Below are 16940 nucleotides of genomic sequence, written 5' to 3' on the forward strand. Positions count from 1 at the left end.
CAGCTCCCAGAGTATATTTAAAGAACGTAATTGCCAACTGCAAGGAAAACATATCCCATGGATAACTAGAGAGTTGCTGTTGTGACATGATGAATCTGATAGCCATAATGTAAAAATTACAGATGCGCATCCCAGCACTGCTATTATGAAGTTACAGAATCAGGGACACAGCTAGTACATTAGCTGAACTAGGATCGCTAGCCTGCCTATGAGCTTGTTTCCAGCTGAGAGGCAACGTAATTTAAAACCAACCCATCACCCACAGACAAACTTTTATTTTTTACCATCTCCCCCTTCTGTCCAGGATGACCCTGCAAAAGAAAGAAAACATGCCTCAGCTTCAGCCATTGCAGTCTCTAGATGGTGTTGGCTCAACCCATTACCCCATGCCTCGGGAGGTACCCACAGTCACTGTATGTTGTCAAGGGAGGTGCAATAATGTGTACATGGAGCTTTGCTCACACATCTAACAGGATACTGCTCTCCGCTACCCAAAATGCTGAGAACAAAGCTCTGGAGGATGAATACACGGTGCAAAGGCTCTGCAGGGCATGCCCAGGACATGGTTAAGCCCCTCTCAGGCTGGCTGAGGAGCTACAGCTGAGTGCAGTGCACTGTGCCTTGCTGGGGCTCACATGTGTGTCCTCAGAGCAGTATAAGAGAGATGCTGCTGGCCTTGGCAGGGTGATGCTCCTCATGGCAAAACCAGTGTCCTGCTGTAGGGAATTAGGTACCAGAGGTATGTGCTACCAGCTCCTCCTCCATTACAGCATGGGTAGAGGAAGTGTGGTGGGGAACTTGGCTAAGCGGCTGCCTGGAGCTATGGGTTTCATGTAATTTGGGTTCATAGGGAAGTAGCTATATTTGTGCCTAGCTCTCTGAAGGATGGGAAGAACTTAGGTCTCTCTCTACTATGAGGCTGATTATAAGGAGGCTCTAAGGTCTTTAGGGTCCTTTCCTCTTCTACTGCAACTCTTTGCAGCACAGGAGCAAAGAGAAAGAAGCTGTAGGATTGACTTCAAATAAGGCTGTTGGCTGTCAAAGGCAGAGGGCTGGTGCCTAGGGGCCTGTCTGTCTGATTCCGGGTGGGGGTGCCTGCTTTCCCTGCAGCAGCCATGCCGTTGCACTTGTGAAGTGCTGTTTTATAGATTCGCCTAGAAAGAAAGCAGCCACACTCTGCCTTCCCTAATGTCCCAACTGCTGCATCTCCCCCAAGGCATCTGTGGTATCCTCCTGCCTGCCAACCTTCTAATTTTCTTTTAATCCATGCATGTGCATGACATTGCAAAATAATCCTCTTAAAAACACTCTGTAACAGGCAGGCTGGTGGGACAGTGGGACCTAGAAAGAGGCAGGGCAGAAAGCCTCAAGAGAAGCTGTTTGCTTACCGGTTTGCCGTCCAAGCCAATAGGGCCCTGAAATAAAAAAGGAGAAATGATGAGAAATACTTTCACTGGGGTGTCTGTCCATCTGCCCCAGCAAGCAATATGTGTTGCAATATTGCATGGGCTGGGGAAAGGATGCAGAGGTGAGGTGACTCTCTGCCTTCCCGCTGAGTGCCTGGCAGGTCCTTGGCCCACTGGGTACCAGCCCACCTTCCCGATTGCTTCTGCAGGGACCTGCTCACTGTCAGCCCATTTCAGCAGTAATGCTGGACACAAGAAGGGAAGGGAAGAGAGGAGGGATTCATAGGCAATTTGCAAAAACCCCTCAGCATTTCAAATTTTGCAGTGTCCTGTAAACTAGTTGAGAATCAGCAGTTTTCTTGAGACTTTGATTTTAAAAGGCACCCACCTTTGGGGGAAGAGGAATTTTTGCAAATGGTAGAACAATAAAAGTGTTCCAGGGAAGAGGTGACATACAGCTCAACAGCATGTTGAAGGTAATATTTGATGAGAAACTAGCTCTGCAGAGCACTGTCCCATCCGCCACTTTCTCAAGAGCTGGGATGATTTGTTTTCTGCTCCTCTGAAAGCCAAAGACCTCAAAGGCTTGGAGAGATCTGCTTCTCTTCAGCCCAGGGGCAACTCACACTCCCCCTTTTCACAAAGGGCAGAGCCACGGAGCCCCATCAGATGGCTCAGAGGCTGCCAATTCCTCCTGTTTTCCAGGCATGAGAGGCTCCCCTGCAGACCTGCTCTGGCACATGATGTCTGCTGGAGCAGCAGCTGAGCTGCCTGGCGGGAGCAGGGATGCAGGGGGGTGTTTGTCTTTGCCTTAGGCTTCCTAGTAGTCCAGGATAAATGCATAAGAATAAATAGCAACTGTTTGAGTTCTCCAGCGGCCTCAATGCTTCAGAGTGTGTTGCCAGCAACTGTAGGACTGAAATGAAATTTGCTTTGTTCTCTCCTGGGCTTGTTTTCTGCTCCCTTGTCCATCTGTAACAGTGCTGGAGAAGAATCCTCCCCTCATGCTTTTTGTCCTTTCCCTTTGGCATGACCAGGGTGTTCAGCCCAGCATGGTCCCCAGCTGAGCAGTATCATGCAGGGCTGCATTTAGATCACAGCTGCTCATGGCTATTGCAGTATCACCTAAAGGTTCAATTAAGGTTGGAATTTCACCTACCTAGGGGTTATTTTCTTTGTTCAGGGGTATTTCTTAGAATGGTTTTCTTTTACTGAACAGATCTGGCTTCAACAAGGTTATTTTAACACTTGGGGTTTTTAAATTAATTTCCTTTCAGAGTTGTGTGGCTTGGGTTGTTTTGGGGTTTTTTTTCCCTAAGCATCATTTAAAAGAAAAAAAAAGAAAAATAAATGAAGAAAAAATTACTTTTTCCAGTGATACCAAATCAGGTCCTTGGTTTCAGACAGAAATGATGAGATACAGTGAGCACTAATGACACTTCCTAGGAATATTGCACATCCGTACCTCATAAATTAGCAGTTACACTTACCGGGAATCCAGGAAAACCTCTTGTTCCAGGCTGTCCCTGGGAAGGATGAAACAGAGACAGCAGTTTAGAGGAACTGAAGTGGATTTTGACTGACCCTAAGTCCTCTCTACAGAGCCTTTCCTCCAGCCTCTGCCCATTTATCCTACAACTCTCTGAAGAGTTACCCAAGACCCAATTCCCCTCCAAGGGGAAAGCGTCTTGGGAAGGAGGGGAAATCTCTCATCCCCACTCCAATTTGTACAGGGCCAAGAAAATCCTGGAGCAGGTCCAGTTTGGACTGCAAGCAGTTTCCTTGAAGTTTCTACATTAATTAAATGGGTGTCCCTAGCCCATACACTAGGCTTTTGGAGTATATTCCAGAGGCTGAGCTCATTTTATGGCAATTCTTGCTGCCATAAACTGGAGGCGTTTAATGTAGGGTGCTGCTCTCTGCAAGACAAACCTTGCAGGTCACTGGTGTCTAAATACAGCCATTCCTCTTCTCCTCCTCCCCTAATCTCATGTCCCAGTGCATTCATTTTCCTCACAAATAATTCTGGAGAAGAGAGGATTTTTTTTTTCTTTTCTGTTTTCTTCCTCTGAGAGCTAAGGGAAAAAGGAGAGTTAGGTAGTATGATGAGAGGAACATGAGCACCAAGTCCTTTCCCCCGCCTCTTTCTGGCTAGCCAGTGTTGGCTACCAGTTTGGGAATCAGGTACAGCTAACACTGGCTTGGGATGTGTTTGGCAGCTTCTTCATCACCCACTTAAAAACACTGAAAAAAAGAAAATGCCCTGGCTGTTAATTTTTCATAGTTCTTCAGTTTCTGGGACCTATGACATCCCAGGTCACAGTTACCTTAGATTTGTGGGTATCCAGAAAAGATACCACTTTACTTAAGGACTTTTTAATCTCAATTTCCCAAAAAACGTGTGAGCCAAGTCTGGAAGCAATATGGACCAGACTTCAGCAGATCTGGAAGCACACCCATGTAGATGGAAACAGCAGGATGAGGTAAATCCTGTACCACAATCATCGAGTGACCACTGCGGCATCTCGCCTTCCCTGAAAGCCATGCTACAATGCCAAAAAGCCCAGGTTTCTTGTGTGTTCTCATGCTTCATTTTGGGCAAGAAAATGCTTTCTTAGGCAATTTGAGATACCATGACTGGACTCTTTGAGTCCCACAAGGGTCTCCTAGGAAAGAGCTGGGTATAAACAAGGGTCCACTTCTGAAAAGAAATGCATGTGGGTGCATCTCTGCCCTAACCAGAGCTATCCTGTGTGGTGCCAAGGGAAGGGAAAGGGAAGGAGGGGACAGGCATGCTGGGATGCAAGGCTGAGGTTTGCCACAGTGCAGCAATGCTAATCCCTTGGGAGATTGCTCAGAGCCACGTTGGTAGGGAAAACCTTCACCTTCAGGTTACATCTCCTCCAGCCTCCCTCTACCTGCAGAGAGACTCGGTGAACATTTGGCCCTTCAGAGATGGGGCCAGATAACCTCTTTGCAGAGTTTGAGGGATGCCCCTACCACAAAATGCCTTGTGTTGCACTGAACAGTTGTGTCTTTGTACACAATGCTAGCAGGACCTAATCCCATTTGCACTGTTTTTTCAGTTCTGCAAAGTTGAACTTGGTCAGTTTTGCTTTGCAAGATACATATAAAACCACCTGGTCCTGTTGGCCAGTGACCAGGAGGGAAGATAGGCTATAAATTAAAGGATCTGTCCACTGATGGTTTCTGAAAAGGCAAGAATCAAGAACAGCCTAGCCACGATTCATTAATTTTGGTTCCCTGCTGGACACCTCCCTGGACAAGAAGTGCTAAAAAAAGAATTAGGGAGAAAACCTGGAAACTGTGCAATTTGGCTTCCTCTGTAGATTACTGACTGCTGCCTCTTTCTCCTTGGAGGACGGCAGAGTGATTTGCACGGTATCAGGCCAAAACAACAGTTCAGCAGCGAGCAATTCCAAGAGACTGTTTTTGTTGGGTGACTGTTTTTCCTTGTCTTCTTTTTAAAATGTTGATCATATAAAGTATGTAATCCCAGGAGCTGCCAAAACATGGAGACAGTCTGTTTCTGCCACTATCGGCGCATTGTCCCTCTCTGGCCAGAAGTTAAGCTCTGAGCTCTAGTGAAAACTTTAACCTCCAAAGAAAAATCTGGAAACTATTTGTCATCCCACGTCTTTCCGAGTGGCCCCTTGGCCTGGGTTTCCGTGTTTGTCTTCAGTGCTCAGCCATCCTTTTGACCTATCACCAGCTCTCCGGGAAACTGGATCATCTTCACAGTAGGCTTTGGGGGTGGAAGTGTGGAGTTGTGCCAGTCCTGGCACCTCAGGGCTTTGACTGGGGTAGGCAAAAGCCCATTTTAAATATCATTTGCCATCTAAGTTTTTTGCTGCTTTGGAGATGCAACGTGTTCTGCACTTTCCCAAACAGCAGCAAAAGCAATGAGGCAAAGCAGCAGCACCAAAGCAGACATTAAAAATTGGCCTCCAGACCAGGCATGTGTCCTTCAAGAAAACAGTGGCACCTGTCTCTGTTTGCAGGACCTACAGTGACAGGGACTGACAGCTTTTCTCTCCAATTACTATAACCACACTATCCAGAAGGCTGAGAGTTACAGCTTGTGAGAAACACCAAAAGCAGTGGGGCATTTACCCTCCAAAATCTGCTGCTTGTGGAGCAGGATGGTCTCGCTCAGAGCTTGGCATTGAGAGACCTGCCAGACCTTCCTCCTCACCTGGCCACATGGCCGGGGACTGTCTACTGGGTATAAAACACTTGGGGAGACCTGTTTGTGTCCTGGGCTTCAGTCCTGTCGCTTCTCAAACTCCAGTGTGTGGGGCAGGTGGGCCTGGGAACCAGCAAAGCTGTTTCTTATTAGAAACACTTATGGGGCTTTTGGAAAGTTAATTAGAAAGCCAGATGTAGCCAAGTGTTCACACTGCCTAGGTCTCTCTCACTTGACCTCCACTGTGAAACAAAAGTTGCCAGCGGCCCATCCTCTCTGCAGGTCAAGGACAGTGCTCTTCACAGGTTAATCAAAATCGGAAGCGCCCACTGGGAGGGAGAAAATTGAGTCTCCAGATCTTTTTTCATGGAAATCTCCGGTGGAGGCTGTGCAGGGATGGAGTGGGGAGGACTGGCTGCATCCGCACAAAAGCAGAGGCTGAACCACAGTGCGAGAAACATCCAGCATTTAGGGCACTAAATGCTCCAACCCTTCATGTCGGTCTTTTTTTATGACCCTATCCTTGCAAAAAGCTTTGCCTGGCTGACTCATTGCACCTTGCAGGGACACTTTTGCTGGAAGAGGGTGCAAAATCCTGCCTACACTTTCCTCGGCTCCCCAGCCAGCTAAGGGACTTTCCAGATAGCAGTGACTGTGCTGTTGAAGAGTTTCCAAGATTTTGGGTACTTGACAAGGACCTCAGAACAACTCTGAACTCCCCATCTTTGTAAGTTCCCCAGTCACCAGCTTATCTCTGATCCTGCTCTTCTGCAAAATCAGGGGGTTTGTCCTCTGCTAGTGAAACCAAATGCTGAGATCAGCCAGGCAAAGTGCGTATTTCCTCCAAAAGTGGTAGCAGCCCTGTTGCAAGAAGGAAATATGCTTCTTCCTTTTAAATACAGGAATATGATTTCCTTGCAAGGGAAGGCTTCCTCATTTGTTCTGGAGTACGAGCTGTAATTTCATTATATATAGTATATAATAGCAACATAAAACCAAGTCTGGCTCAGCATGGGAGCCACATTATACAGGGTTTTTGCTCTCTCCAGCTGATGCTGTGTCTTACTGCCCCTCCTAAGTCTTTCCCTGTAACTTGCCCACATCCTGCATCAGTCAAAACTAGAGAGAAAAGCCACTTACGGGTGGACCGCGGGGCCCAATGATAGACATGCCTGCTTCTCCTGGAGCACCCTGCAGAGAGACAAGGGAGAGGAAAAGGGATGAGAAAAGGAGGAGAGGAAAATACCAAGACAATTATACTCCTGTCAAGACTGCGATTAAATGAGGGTGCTTAAGGTGTGAGACCTTCAGGGCTTATGGGGCAGCTGCTGTTTTGGCCTCCTCCCAGCCCTTGCCCTGCACTTTGGGAGAAGAGATATTGTTTGGAGCTACTCAGACATGTCAGAAAATGGAAGCTGCACAGCAAGGAAAACTATAAACACATAAAACACTTTCTGGCAAAACAGAGGTTCTGCCCCATTACAAGTGTGAAAGATGGCCTGAAACCCTTGCTGTTTCCTTCCTGTGACTCCAGGAGGACTGTGTCCTGCACAAAAAAGAAAAGAAGAAGGGATGTGCTGGGCTCCAGGGAAATGGGAGCTGCGGGCAAGCTCACTGGCTGCCTCCAGAAATGCCTTGCTTGTGTGCTTCTCAAACTCAGTTGGGATGCGGATGAAAACAGCAAAGTCCTTGATGGAAAAGAAAACAGCTGCCTCTCCAGCTCCTAGCCACCCACGACGTGCAATGGGCAGGACATGTCCCTGCCTTTGGAAAACATGGCGTATTCCTGACAGGCAGCTCTAGAAGTGCCCAGGGCTGGGGAGCCTTGGGATGGAGCATCCCATAAACCAAGCAGCCTGTGAGCAAGCAGAGCTCTCTGCAAAACAAAGCTGGGGCCTGCCAAGGACCAAGGACTCTCACGGCAGGCTTTGGGGAAGCATGGGCAATTAAGAGTGATTTTTTCCCTTGTTTGTTTGTATCTATCTGCTGTCCCTTCATGTTGAAAGCTTTGGCCAGAGAGAAATGCAAGGACATACAGAGAAAAAGCAGGGTGGCTTCAGGCGGTGAAATCTTGGTCTGTTAGATAATGTTGGTTGGCTCCAATGAGCAAGCAAGAAGCTTGAAAGCAAGGAATGAGAATCTCTGTCCTACCTTGCCCTTCCTTGCTGTTTTTCTCTCTATCTCCTATGAATAGGAGCAAATGGGCCTGGTATGGCAGTGCCCCACACGGATGATCCCCCTATCAGGTGAATATTCATCCCTTTCCTAGTTTCTACATGTTGTTATTCACTTATTCACACTCCCCAAACACCTCCATCATGCTGTTCTTGTGGGTGGGAGGTACTCACAACACTGGGGAAAATATACTAAGGCTGAAGTGTCAAACACTTCAAAACATGGGGGCCAGCAGTAGGATGCTTTGCAAACCACTGCTTCTTTGGAGGGACAAAACACCCATTTGCTGCACAGCAAACAGTTTGGGAGATGGCATCCCACAGACTTAAACCATACCATCGGTTTTCCTTAGGAGGAATAGGTCCCACCATGTCAGAAACGGGAGCATTCTGTGCCATTTGCTTCCTTGCTTTGGCTTGCACTGGGGATCAGGCTAACCTGGGAGGTGGAGGGGAGCTACAGCTTGATTAGGGCAAGCGGAGCTGCCAGCGGGGAAGAAACTCAATGGTTAAAACCCGGGAAGCTTTGAGGGGAGCCTTGCGTGTGCCCACTGGCTCTTATGCTGTTAGTAAATTGTCATAAACAAGAAACGCAGCGTCTTTGGAGGCTGAGCAGCCGGTAAAGAATTTGGGAGAGAAACTCGCACTGCCAGGGAAGAGAGGGGGCAGCTCGGGGGGGTGAAAGCCCAAAGCTGGCTGCAGCAGCCATGACTGTGACCAGGGGGCTTGGGCTGGCCCTAGAGGAGGACAGTTGGGGATGCTATGTGCTGTGAGGAGCCGACTCACCTTCTCTCCGGGTTGCCCTTTTAGTCCCTGGGTCAGTGGCACCCATCGCAGCCACATGCAAGAGGGTGCAGGGGGGGAAGAGAGAGAGAAAGAGAGACAAACACAGGCGTCAGCGGCAAGGGCACACTCCTCCGCCCCAAAACCCTGGCTGTGGGGCTGGGATGAGCAGGGTGGCCTCAGCTCCTGCCCCAGCCTTCTTCCCCATCCTCACCCTGGGATGCCCGAGCGAAGAGCAGCTCCAAAATACAGCACTCAGCCAGGCAGGGGATGCCTCCACCTTGTTCAGGGCAGGGTTATTTGGAAAGGGCAGCTGCCAGTGGTAGGCAGGGGTGCATGTTGGTTAGCAAGCCCAGCCGGTGCACAAGGTGGCAGCAGGAGGCACCCAACCGGGGAGGATGCTGAACCAGAAAAGGGTCTGAGCAATACGGCAGAGGGGATGGAAACACCCCCCCAGCATGTATGCGGTTTGCAGGGCTGGCCACCCTGCTGTGACCAGGAGATCCCCTCAGGTGTAGGGCTCAGGGAGGGTGGCTTTTCTCAGGCTGACACCCACCAAGGGTCAACCTGAAAGCCCCACCAAAATCTTGAGGGTTGGAAGAGGATGGGGAGAACAAGGCACATGCAAGAGGTTTTGACTTACCGGCCGCCCAGGGATCCCCATCGCGCCTTTGTCTCCCTGGCAATTAAGGCAAAATCAGAGGCAATTGGAAACTGGCCAAAAGCAAGGTTATAAAACAGCACAAATGAGCTGTGCCACTGACGAGGCTTCGCGCTGCATTGCAAGTGTCCAGGGATTTTGAGAGAAGGAGAAAGCAAGTTAGAGAGAGAGAGGAAAGTGTGTTTGCGTGTGCCCGAACCTGTCTTTAAGAACATGCGTAAGCCACCAGTTTGCTTGTGCATATGACAAACCAGCACGTCTCACAACAGAAATGACATACAGCGATTTAGGCAGCAAAAGAAGGGCAAGAGTTTTCAGCCTAACAACGTATAACCCCAATTTCCAACACTTCATAAAATCCGGGTCCTGGGAACTAGCTTCCTGCAGTAGCCAACTGTCACATTTTTCTCTTTCTTTACCAAAGTCATCTGGGTGCTAGCTATTTATTTATACAGTTATCACTTTAAAACAGGATTCTCTTAGACTTGAAAATACGGTCCTGTCCAGAAGCAAGAGAAAAATGTGGGAAAACAAGCTGACACAGGAAAAAGCACGTCTGGAAGAAGACATATGAGCAGCTGTGTTCAGTGTCCTCTACCCCTTTGAGATACTTCCCAGTGCATTGTCAGGGTGTGTGAATGATCCTAACAGCCGTTTGGGGAATGACTTTGGGTCAGGCGACACTGAACAGAGCCTCATAAACACATGAACACAAGACCCGTGGCAATTTTCTTCAGCCACTTACCTACAAGGCAGTTTTCTGCCTCTTACAGTTAAATTTAACTATGCAATTAAAAAAAAAAAAAGTAAAAAAAAATAATCAACCCCCTCTGCATTCCTGGTCACCAAAACTGAAGGCTGTGCAGATTTGGAAGATAGCAGCTGGTTACTGAAAGGATCTTGATTATGGCTTCAGTGCTCATGTAGCTTTTGCCCTATATTTTGCAAAAATGACGTGATAATAATCTCTCTGTTCTGTTTCCAGCAATGTTTGGGATTTCCATATGTAATACAGAGTGTCCCTGCCTGTGACTGCCTGCATCTGTAGACACAAACCCGGTTTACTGGTTTCTGCAGCTGGAGACAACAGCCCCATCGGTGCCACCTCTTTGTGCCTTCCCCCATGTTCAATCCCACCGTGTGTGAATGTAGTCTGAAATCTCTGGAAGGGGAATGCACTTAACTCTATTTGTTTTGCCGGGTGTATGCAGAGGCTCCTTTGGCCACGCATCCCAAACTCAGACATTATTGCCTGGGATCAAACCATTACCTGGTGAAAGGCTAGCCACCTCCCTCTGCAGAGCTGGGGGGCCGTTTGGTATTGGGGCCATTCCTTTCCATGCAGCATGTGTTTTGATAAATTGAAAAGCAATACATGCTTTGCAAAAGCATCCATTGCAGATGGGTGAAATGCTAAACAGCTGCCTGATTTCAAATTCTGTAGATGATATATTATGGGAAACTGCTTTCTTCTAGGGTTTTAGGCGGGTTCTCAGTCCCACTAACATTTGCCTATCTCTGTGTGCCGGCAGCGAGCAAAACGCCTGGTGTCAGCATCTTGCCCTGGGATTACTTTGTGGCTGCTGGAGAACATAATGCTGAGTTTTCCTATGCTTTTAGTCACTTAAATGCTGCTTTCCTCCAGAGCTGAGCTCAGGCTGATCTCCCTCATGGTTTGAGGTAAAAGCTCATTTTATTTCTGGCTCTGCTGTGGCTGGTGCCCAAGCAGGAAGAGCCCAAGGTCGGGGCTGAGCTGTGTCTGGTCTCCAGCGAGTACCTGGTGTCGGAGCGGTACATGACGGCACTGTGTCTGGTATGTGACTGCGCAGCGTTACAGCCCTCCAAGCAATAATAGCGAAGGGGGAGCTCCCGGTAGGACAGCAAATAAATACCAGATGTTTATAAGGAAAGATTGTCTGTGACAGGGAGCCAGGAGAGAGCACTCGCGAGCGGATGATACCATGTAGGTTGGTTACGAAGTCATGCAAAGCTGCCTGCAGCTCCTACATCGAAGCTAGAGGAGCACGAAAGGCAACAAGCAGCTTCTGTCCTGAGTTGGGGGGAGGGCCAGCAGCACGGTTTGCATTAGGAAACTGCCTGTTAGGGCTGTTGCAGTCTCCAGGTCAGCAGCAGCCTGGGGAGCAGGGGAGCCATCGCCAGGAAAGCGTGCAGCTGTAGCCCTGAAACCCACGCTCCTTCCTCACTCGTGACTATCTATCTCAGATGAAGATACTGTTATTATGGACTTTTGCATTTGTCCCAGAGTGACTTAGGCCTTTTAAATCCTGCTGCAATCAGCAAGCCCCATCAGCAAGAATACTGCATACTGCACCTCTTCAACCAGACCCTCAAGCTGACAAAGGCATCTTCAAAAATAGTGTGTTTCCCACATGCAGGAGGGTTCATAGGGATTAAGTTACCTTTAAGTTTGGTCCTACAAAGCTCCTGTGGTCCCTGCTCTCTTACAAGCCATGTCCTGTTTGCAATATGCTATTCTTCCACATCAGGTTTGCTATGCGAGATCACTACCTTCTCCCAGCTTACAAACCCTGGAGGCCTACTGATGAAAGTACTGCCAGACAGAGAGCACGAGGGAATGAAGAAGAAAGAATGAAGTATTTACCTGGAGCCCTGGTCTTCCTGTAGGGCCCTGAAACAAAATACACAGAAAAGACAAAAGTTAGCTTCAAACTCTGGAAGAAGGGTTTGATAAAGAGAAGAAATCACATGTAAGGGTTTAAGAAACAGAATGGTTAAAAATCTTTCCACAGCTCCTTGACCATCAGCTCTGATTGCTTTGGTTTCCTAATCTGTTTGTTTGTGAAGTTTTCTCTCCTTTCAGCATGGCTCTACCACAGTCCTCCGCACGGGCTCTCAAGGTATCTGCAAGTCCATGGAGAACAAGCTAATTACAGGCCTCTGACTTTCTTCCTTAGTTTCCATCTGCTAAATATTTTTTTTCACGTATGGAATTGCTGTAGTTGCCACAGAAATGTTGCATGTTCAGAAATGGGAGAGAAAATGTCCATGAGAGGATCTGTTCATTCGGATGTGGTCCAGACGGTGAAAGAGTCCGGGAACCTCAGGGCTATTGCATGATTTCATCATTTCCTTCCTTCCTTTGCCCCTTTTAGTCCCAATCTCACCAAATTTCTTACATGATTGCGGGATGCCCTTGCCTTCACCAAAGCCTCGACTGACTTCAAGAATAACGGTAGGAGCATTTGTTGGGCAAGAGGAGAGCAGGAAGGCCCCCTTTGCTTCTGGGGTATTGCTCATCCATTTCCCTGGCTTTTCTCCTGGTCGTCCTAGACTACAAGCAGGGCTCAGTGCATTTCTAATGAGTATTTCTACCCATCCCCACACTCAAGCCGACACCAGCACCAGGGGCTAAGCCCTGCCATCCAGCATGTTGTGTTTTGCAAGCTGGGGAAAAAAAAACAGGAGAGATGTGGGGTCGTCAGCGCTTTGGGATCACTATCCAGAACAATGCGTATGACAACCAGCCAGGCAGGAGCCCAGGTCTGTTGCTCATAAACTTGAGTTTCCATGCGGTTTTAATCACGAGAAATATGAGGGGGGAAAATATTTCCTATGGAGACATGGAGGACTCTGCTTGACTCTTCAGCGCTGAACTTTTGCTCACGGTGACTGAGCCGGTCTCGCTCACCAGCCGATCAGAAACCCCAGAGGTCCTGAATGAGACGAGGGTGCTGTTAGCCCAAGACAAATTCCACTTTGGCTAACAACGTTCAGTCTGCGCGACTTCCTCTTGTTATTTCCATTGGCTGTAGCATTCCTCGCGGCCTGTCCTGAAAGTCTACGTGCAGAGACAGGTTCAGGGGTTGCAATAAGCCAGGATACAGTAGCATATATTGTCAGCACTTCTCTGGTGGTCCCATGTGTTTCTGCCAGGCTTCAATCTTTCATTACGATATTAAGTTTCTAACCCTTATTGCTGCAGAGAAAGCCTGGAGTGTGCGTCTTCCTCACCCTGCAAAGGCACAGACTGCTCTCCAGGAGACGTCTGCGTTGACCTATTGATTTCTCTCTAATTTCTCACGGCAATAATAGAAATGCCAACACCACTACCAATTTTGTGCCCACCCCATCCCTTTAGCGCTGACATATGCCTGCCCAGGGTGGACTGGCAGCACAACCCTGGCTGGGCTCCATTTGCAGCCCTCTCCAGAGTAGTACTTTCCTCCCAATAACCCAAAGCTAACACTGAAATACATCCACTTCAGCGGCCAGTCCTGAAAACCCCTGAGATAAGCTATCGCTGAAGGTTTGCATGGATCAGGGCTTCCAGGTGTAAAACACTTTCAGACCTTTTGGCCTGGAAGGTGCAACTTTTTGGAAGATTGTTGTCATTAAATCAGGCTGTGCTCGTGTATCTGTGGGAGTTCAGTCTATAGCATTTCAACTTGATGAAAGGGGAAAATAGGTTGTGCAGTAACTACTTCTCCTCAGAACGTCATCTGCAAACTGTTTAAGACATTTTTGCATGAACAGACAAAAGATGACTACCGTATGTTTAACTTCTCATTTTCCTTCACAGAAACCCAGTATAGTTACTCTATTGTACATGACTATAAACCATTTCCTCTGGAAGGACCGTGCTAGAGACAATATAGTGTTTCTTTATAAGCCTGAGAGATGTTGATACATGGCTCATTCCTTGCATTGCTGCTTCTGGTTCACTGTGGGTCTCTTAATAGCTGTAAGAAAACTTCTGGAATAACCTAGCTATTTTCCTGAAGCCTAAATCATCTGCGCTGAGGTTTTGCATTAGCTAACATTTGAAAAGGAAGCTGTCAACACAATTTTTCCTCTGAAATTGATAGTTGTGCAGCTATACTTGAAGGCCCAACAGTTCAGCAGGCCTGGGTGAGAAGCAGGGAACAAGTCCCTACAGCTCAGCTCCTGCCATGTGTTTGCGATCTATCTTTCCCTGTTTCGCAAATACGTCTCACTCAGCATGTGGCATCCAATGCATGTGAAGCGCATACAGCTGATTCCCCCGGGGTACGTGGGGCCAAGTGGTAAAACAGAGATATCTACGCCCCTCGCATTTGCCATGTCCCCATCCCTGCACTCCCTCTGTCTCACCCTTGGAAGCTGCGATGCAGCCAAGAGCAATCCCACCCCAACATGGGTCCTGAGCACCCGCAGTACTTGCTGTTTGGGAGATGCCAGGGCGCCAGGACTGCAAAGGCGGCCACCGCACCAGACACTACAGACCAGAGACTTTGCTAGTTCATGCCCCGCAAACTCTGTGTCAACAGCTTCTAAAACCATAGAGGTTTGGTACTTACAGGTGGACCTGAAAGAGAGAAGAAAAAGAAACAACAATTGATTTTTAATGCAATAAATCCTAACAAGAAGGGCTAGATAAACACATTGTACCATCTTTGGGGGTTGATCCTGATGCTGCTGCCATTTGCTGATGCACTTTCACCATCTCCTTGCTGATTAATTAAGGTATCCCCACAACTGGCAGCACTGCTTACAGTCACCACAAGCATAGGGCAGCTTCAGAAAGCCCTGTGTTGGGAAGGCCAGGTAAGTCAGGCTCTCAACACTGTTGCACTCATTTTTGGTCCTTTGGCACACAGGGGTCCCCTCCCTGAGTGTGACACTGCTGAGCATGGGGGACTCATTAGTTGTGGGACTCCCCCTCACATCCTGTCCACTCCTCAGGGTTGAGAAAGTTGAATCTGGGGACGCAAGAGCCCCTTTGCTGCTAAAATGCCTACGCATTTTCCACCAGCGTTGGTGATGTTGCAAAAGTGTGAAAAGGTTAATGAGGAAACTACAGCTATTAAACACATCAGGTACCTTTTCTCTTCAGTACGAGCTAATTTTCCCCTTCTGCCTCTGTTCCCACCAGAGCCAATCTGCCCTCTTGGAAGAAATTCCCTCAAATCCTTCGAGTTTCTTTTATTTTGGAAAGCCAGTGCTGCCAGTGTGCAATGGATCTGTACAATGGATCTGTACTGTACAATGGATCTGTACAAGGAAGATGCAGTGCTGCCAGTGTGCAGCACTGCATCTTCCTTGTACAGATCCATTGTACAGTATATATCAGGGCTTAAACAGCACATTTCTTTCATCAGTTCCCAGAAAATTGCTCAAAATCCTGACAGATATTGTGTGTGTGGAAAGAAACCCCTGGACTCACTATTTTGTGGTTTCCTCTCTGCGGGAGAAGCTAGACACACCATACAACTGTCAGGGGTTTCTACATTTTCCATACTTTATAGATGCTCTGTTTCCCTTTTTTTTTTTTTCTTTACGTAAAGTGCCAAGAAGTAAGACTAAGCAGCATAACAGGCGAGCTGACAGATAACAGGCAGCAACCTCTTCTTTGCACGGGAGGTGGATGTCACGGTGAGCACCTGCAGAATACGTCGTCATTCTGAAAATGCCCCTGGCTGAAAGTCCATAAAAGAAACTGGAGACTTTGGATGAACAAACATTTTCCACAGTGAAAATCACTCACTTAGCGTGACTCCTTCATACTGGGGACTGCAGCAAATGGTTTGGCTATCAGGCTTTGGTGACCTAAAATTGCACTGTTAAATTTCACTTTTAGACTTCTGCTCAGCTTTCATCATGGTTAATCAAAAGAGGTTACCTCTAAAGGGTACGTTTTGGTTAAAATAAAAAAAATAATAAAGTTTAGCACCTTCATGGTGACCAGCAGAGCTAAGGTCAACATTCACAGCCAGAAGGCTGAACAGCTCAAAACAATTCCACTCAAATTTAGGACAGGAGCTCAGGGGTGACCTGGATTTTGTTGGTCTGGCAATCGCCCACCACCGGTGTTGGTGCTGAGGTCGCTATCCTACCTGGTATGCCAACTCTAAACAACAAAAGGGTTTCTGATCAGAGAGTTCATTTTTGAGGGCAAGGTCAGACTCAGATCCAGGAATCCTAATTTATGCCAGACTGGGAGAAGGGGAAAAAAAAAAAGAAAAAAAAAAAGAGTTTGGCTTGGATGACAATAAGTTCTGTGAGAGAACTGTTTTGGAGAGATTTTGTCTCAGAGTGAGCGCCCTGTCACAAGGTCAACGCTTATAGCTTGCCAATACACGGACTTTATTTCCATTAGCAACACTATAGACCCTTAATAACCCGCCTACCCGTCTGCGCGAGTTTGGGGCACTTGTGGATTGCATGAACCAAACCATTTAGCTAATGTTGAAAGAAAAATTTAAAGGCAAGCAAACCCTGAGCCATCCCTGCCCTTCCAGACCAAACGTGACCAGACAGCAGCACAGCCTGTAACAGTATTGCAATACTGCTGAGAGAAAACACAAGCTTTTGTTTGCTCCAGAAGCTACGTCCGCAGAGCAGAGTAAATCAGCGATGCCGGCAGCTCTGGGCCCATCAGGCCACACACCCCACACAGATCAAAGGCAGGAGGCATATTGGAGGCCCATCTTTGTTATATGCCCTCTATAAAATTAATGGTTATGTGAAGGGGGTGCTGCACAGTCTTGTGTAAACACGCATCAGTGAGCTGCAGGGAGACAGTCTTGGCTGCAATAAGTCAATCGGTAGAGACCATCCAGGGACTGGACTTCAAATGCCGGGACCGTCCACGTGACCCAGGAGAAAGCAAAGCCCTCGGATATAGTCACTTCTAAAGGCAACATCGTCTTGCATGAGCTGGAGGAGGAGGAGGGAAGATGTCCCAAGGA

General features: G+C 47.9%; 1 protein-coding gene across 1 annotated transcript in view; it reads right to left on the reverse strand.

Annotated features, from left to right (window-relative positions):
- Positions 1–11875, reverse strand: part of COL13A1 (collagen type XIII alpha 1 chain) — a 61755-nt gene extending 49880 nt beyond the window's left edge. The window contains exons 1-7 of the mRNA XM_072870962.1: positions 11855–11875; positions 9214–9249; positions 8574–8600; positions 6754–6804; positions 2897–2932; positions 1389–1415; positions 285–311 (exon numbers count right to left, since the gene is read on the reverse strand). Of these exons, the coding sequence (XP_072727063.1) occupies positions 285–311; positions 1389–1415; positions 2897–2932; positions 6754–6804; positions 8574–8600; positions 9214–9234 (189 nt within the window). The 5' untranslated portion in view covers positions 9235–9249; positions 11855–11875. The remainder of the gene's footprint in view (positions 1–284; positions 312–1388; positions 1416–2896; positions 2933–6753; positions 6805–8573; positions 8601–9213; positions 9250–11854) is intronic.
- Positions 11876–16940: the final 5065 nt, after the last annotated feature.

Source organism: Ciconia boyciana, chromosome 8, assembly GCF_034638445.1.
Source record: "Ciconia boyciana chromosome 8, ASM3463844v1, whole genome shotgun sequence".
Lineage (NCBI taxonomy): Eukaryota > Metazoa > Chordata > Aves > Ciconiiformes > Ciconiidae > Ciconia > Ciconia boyciana.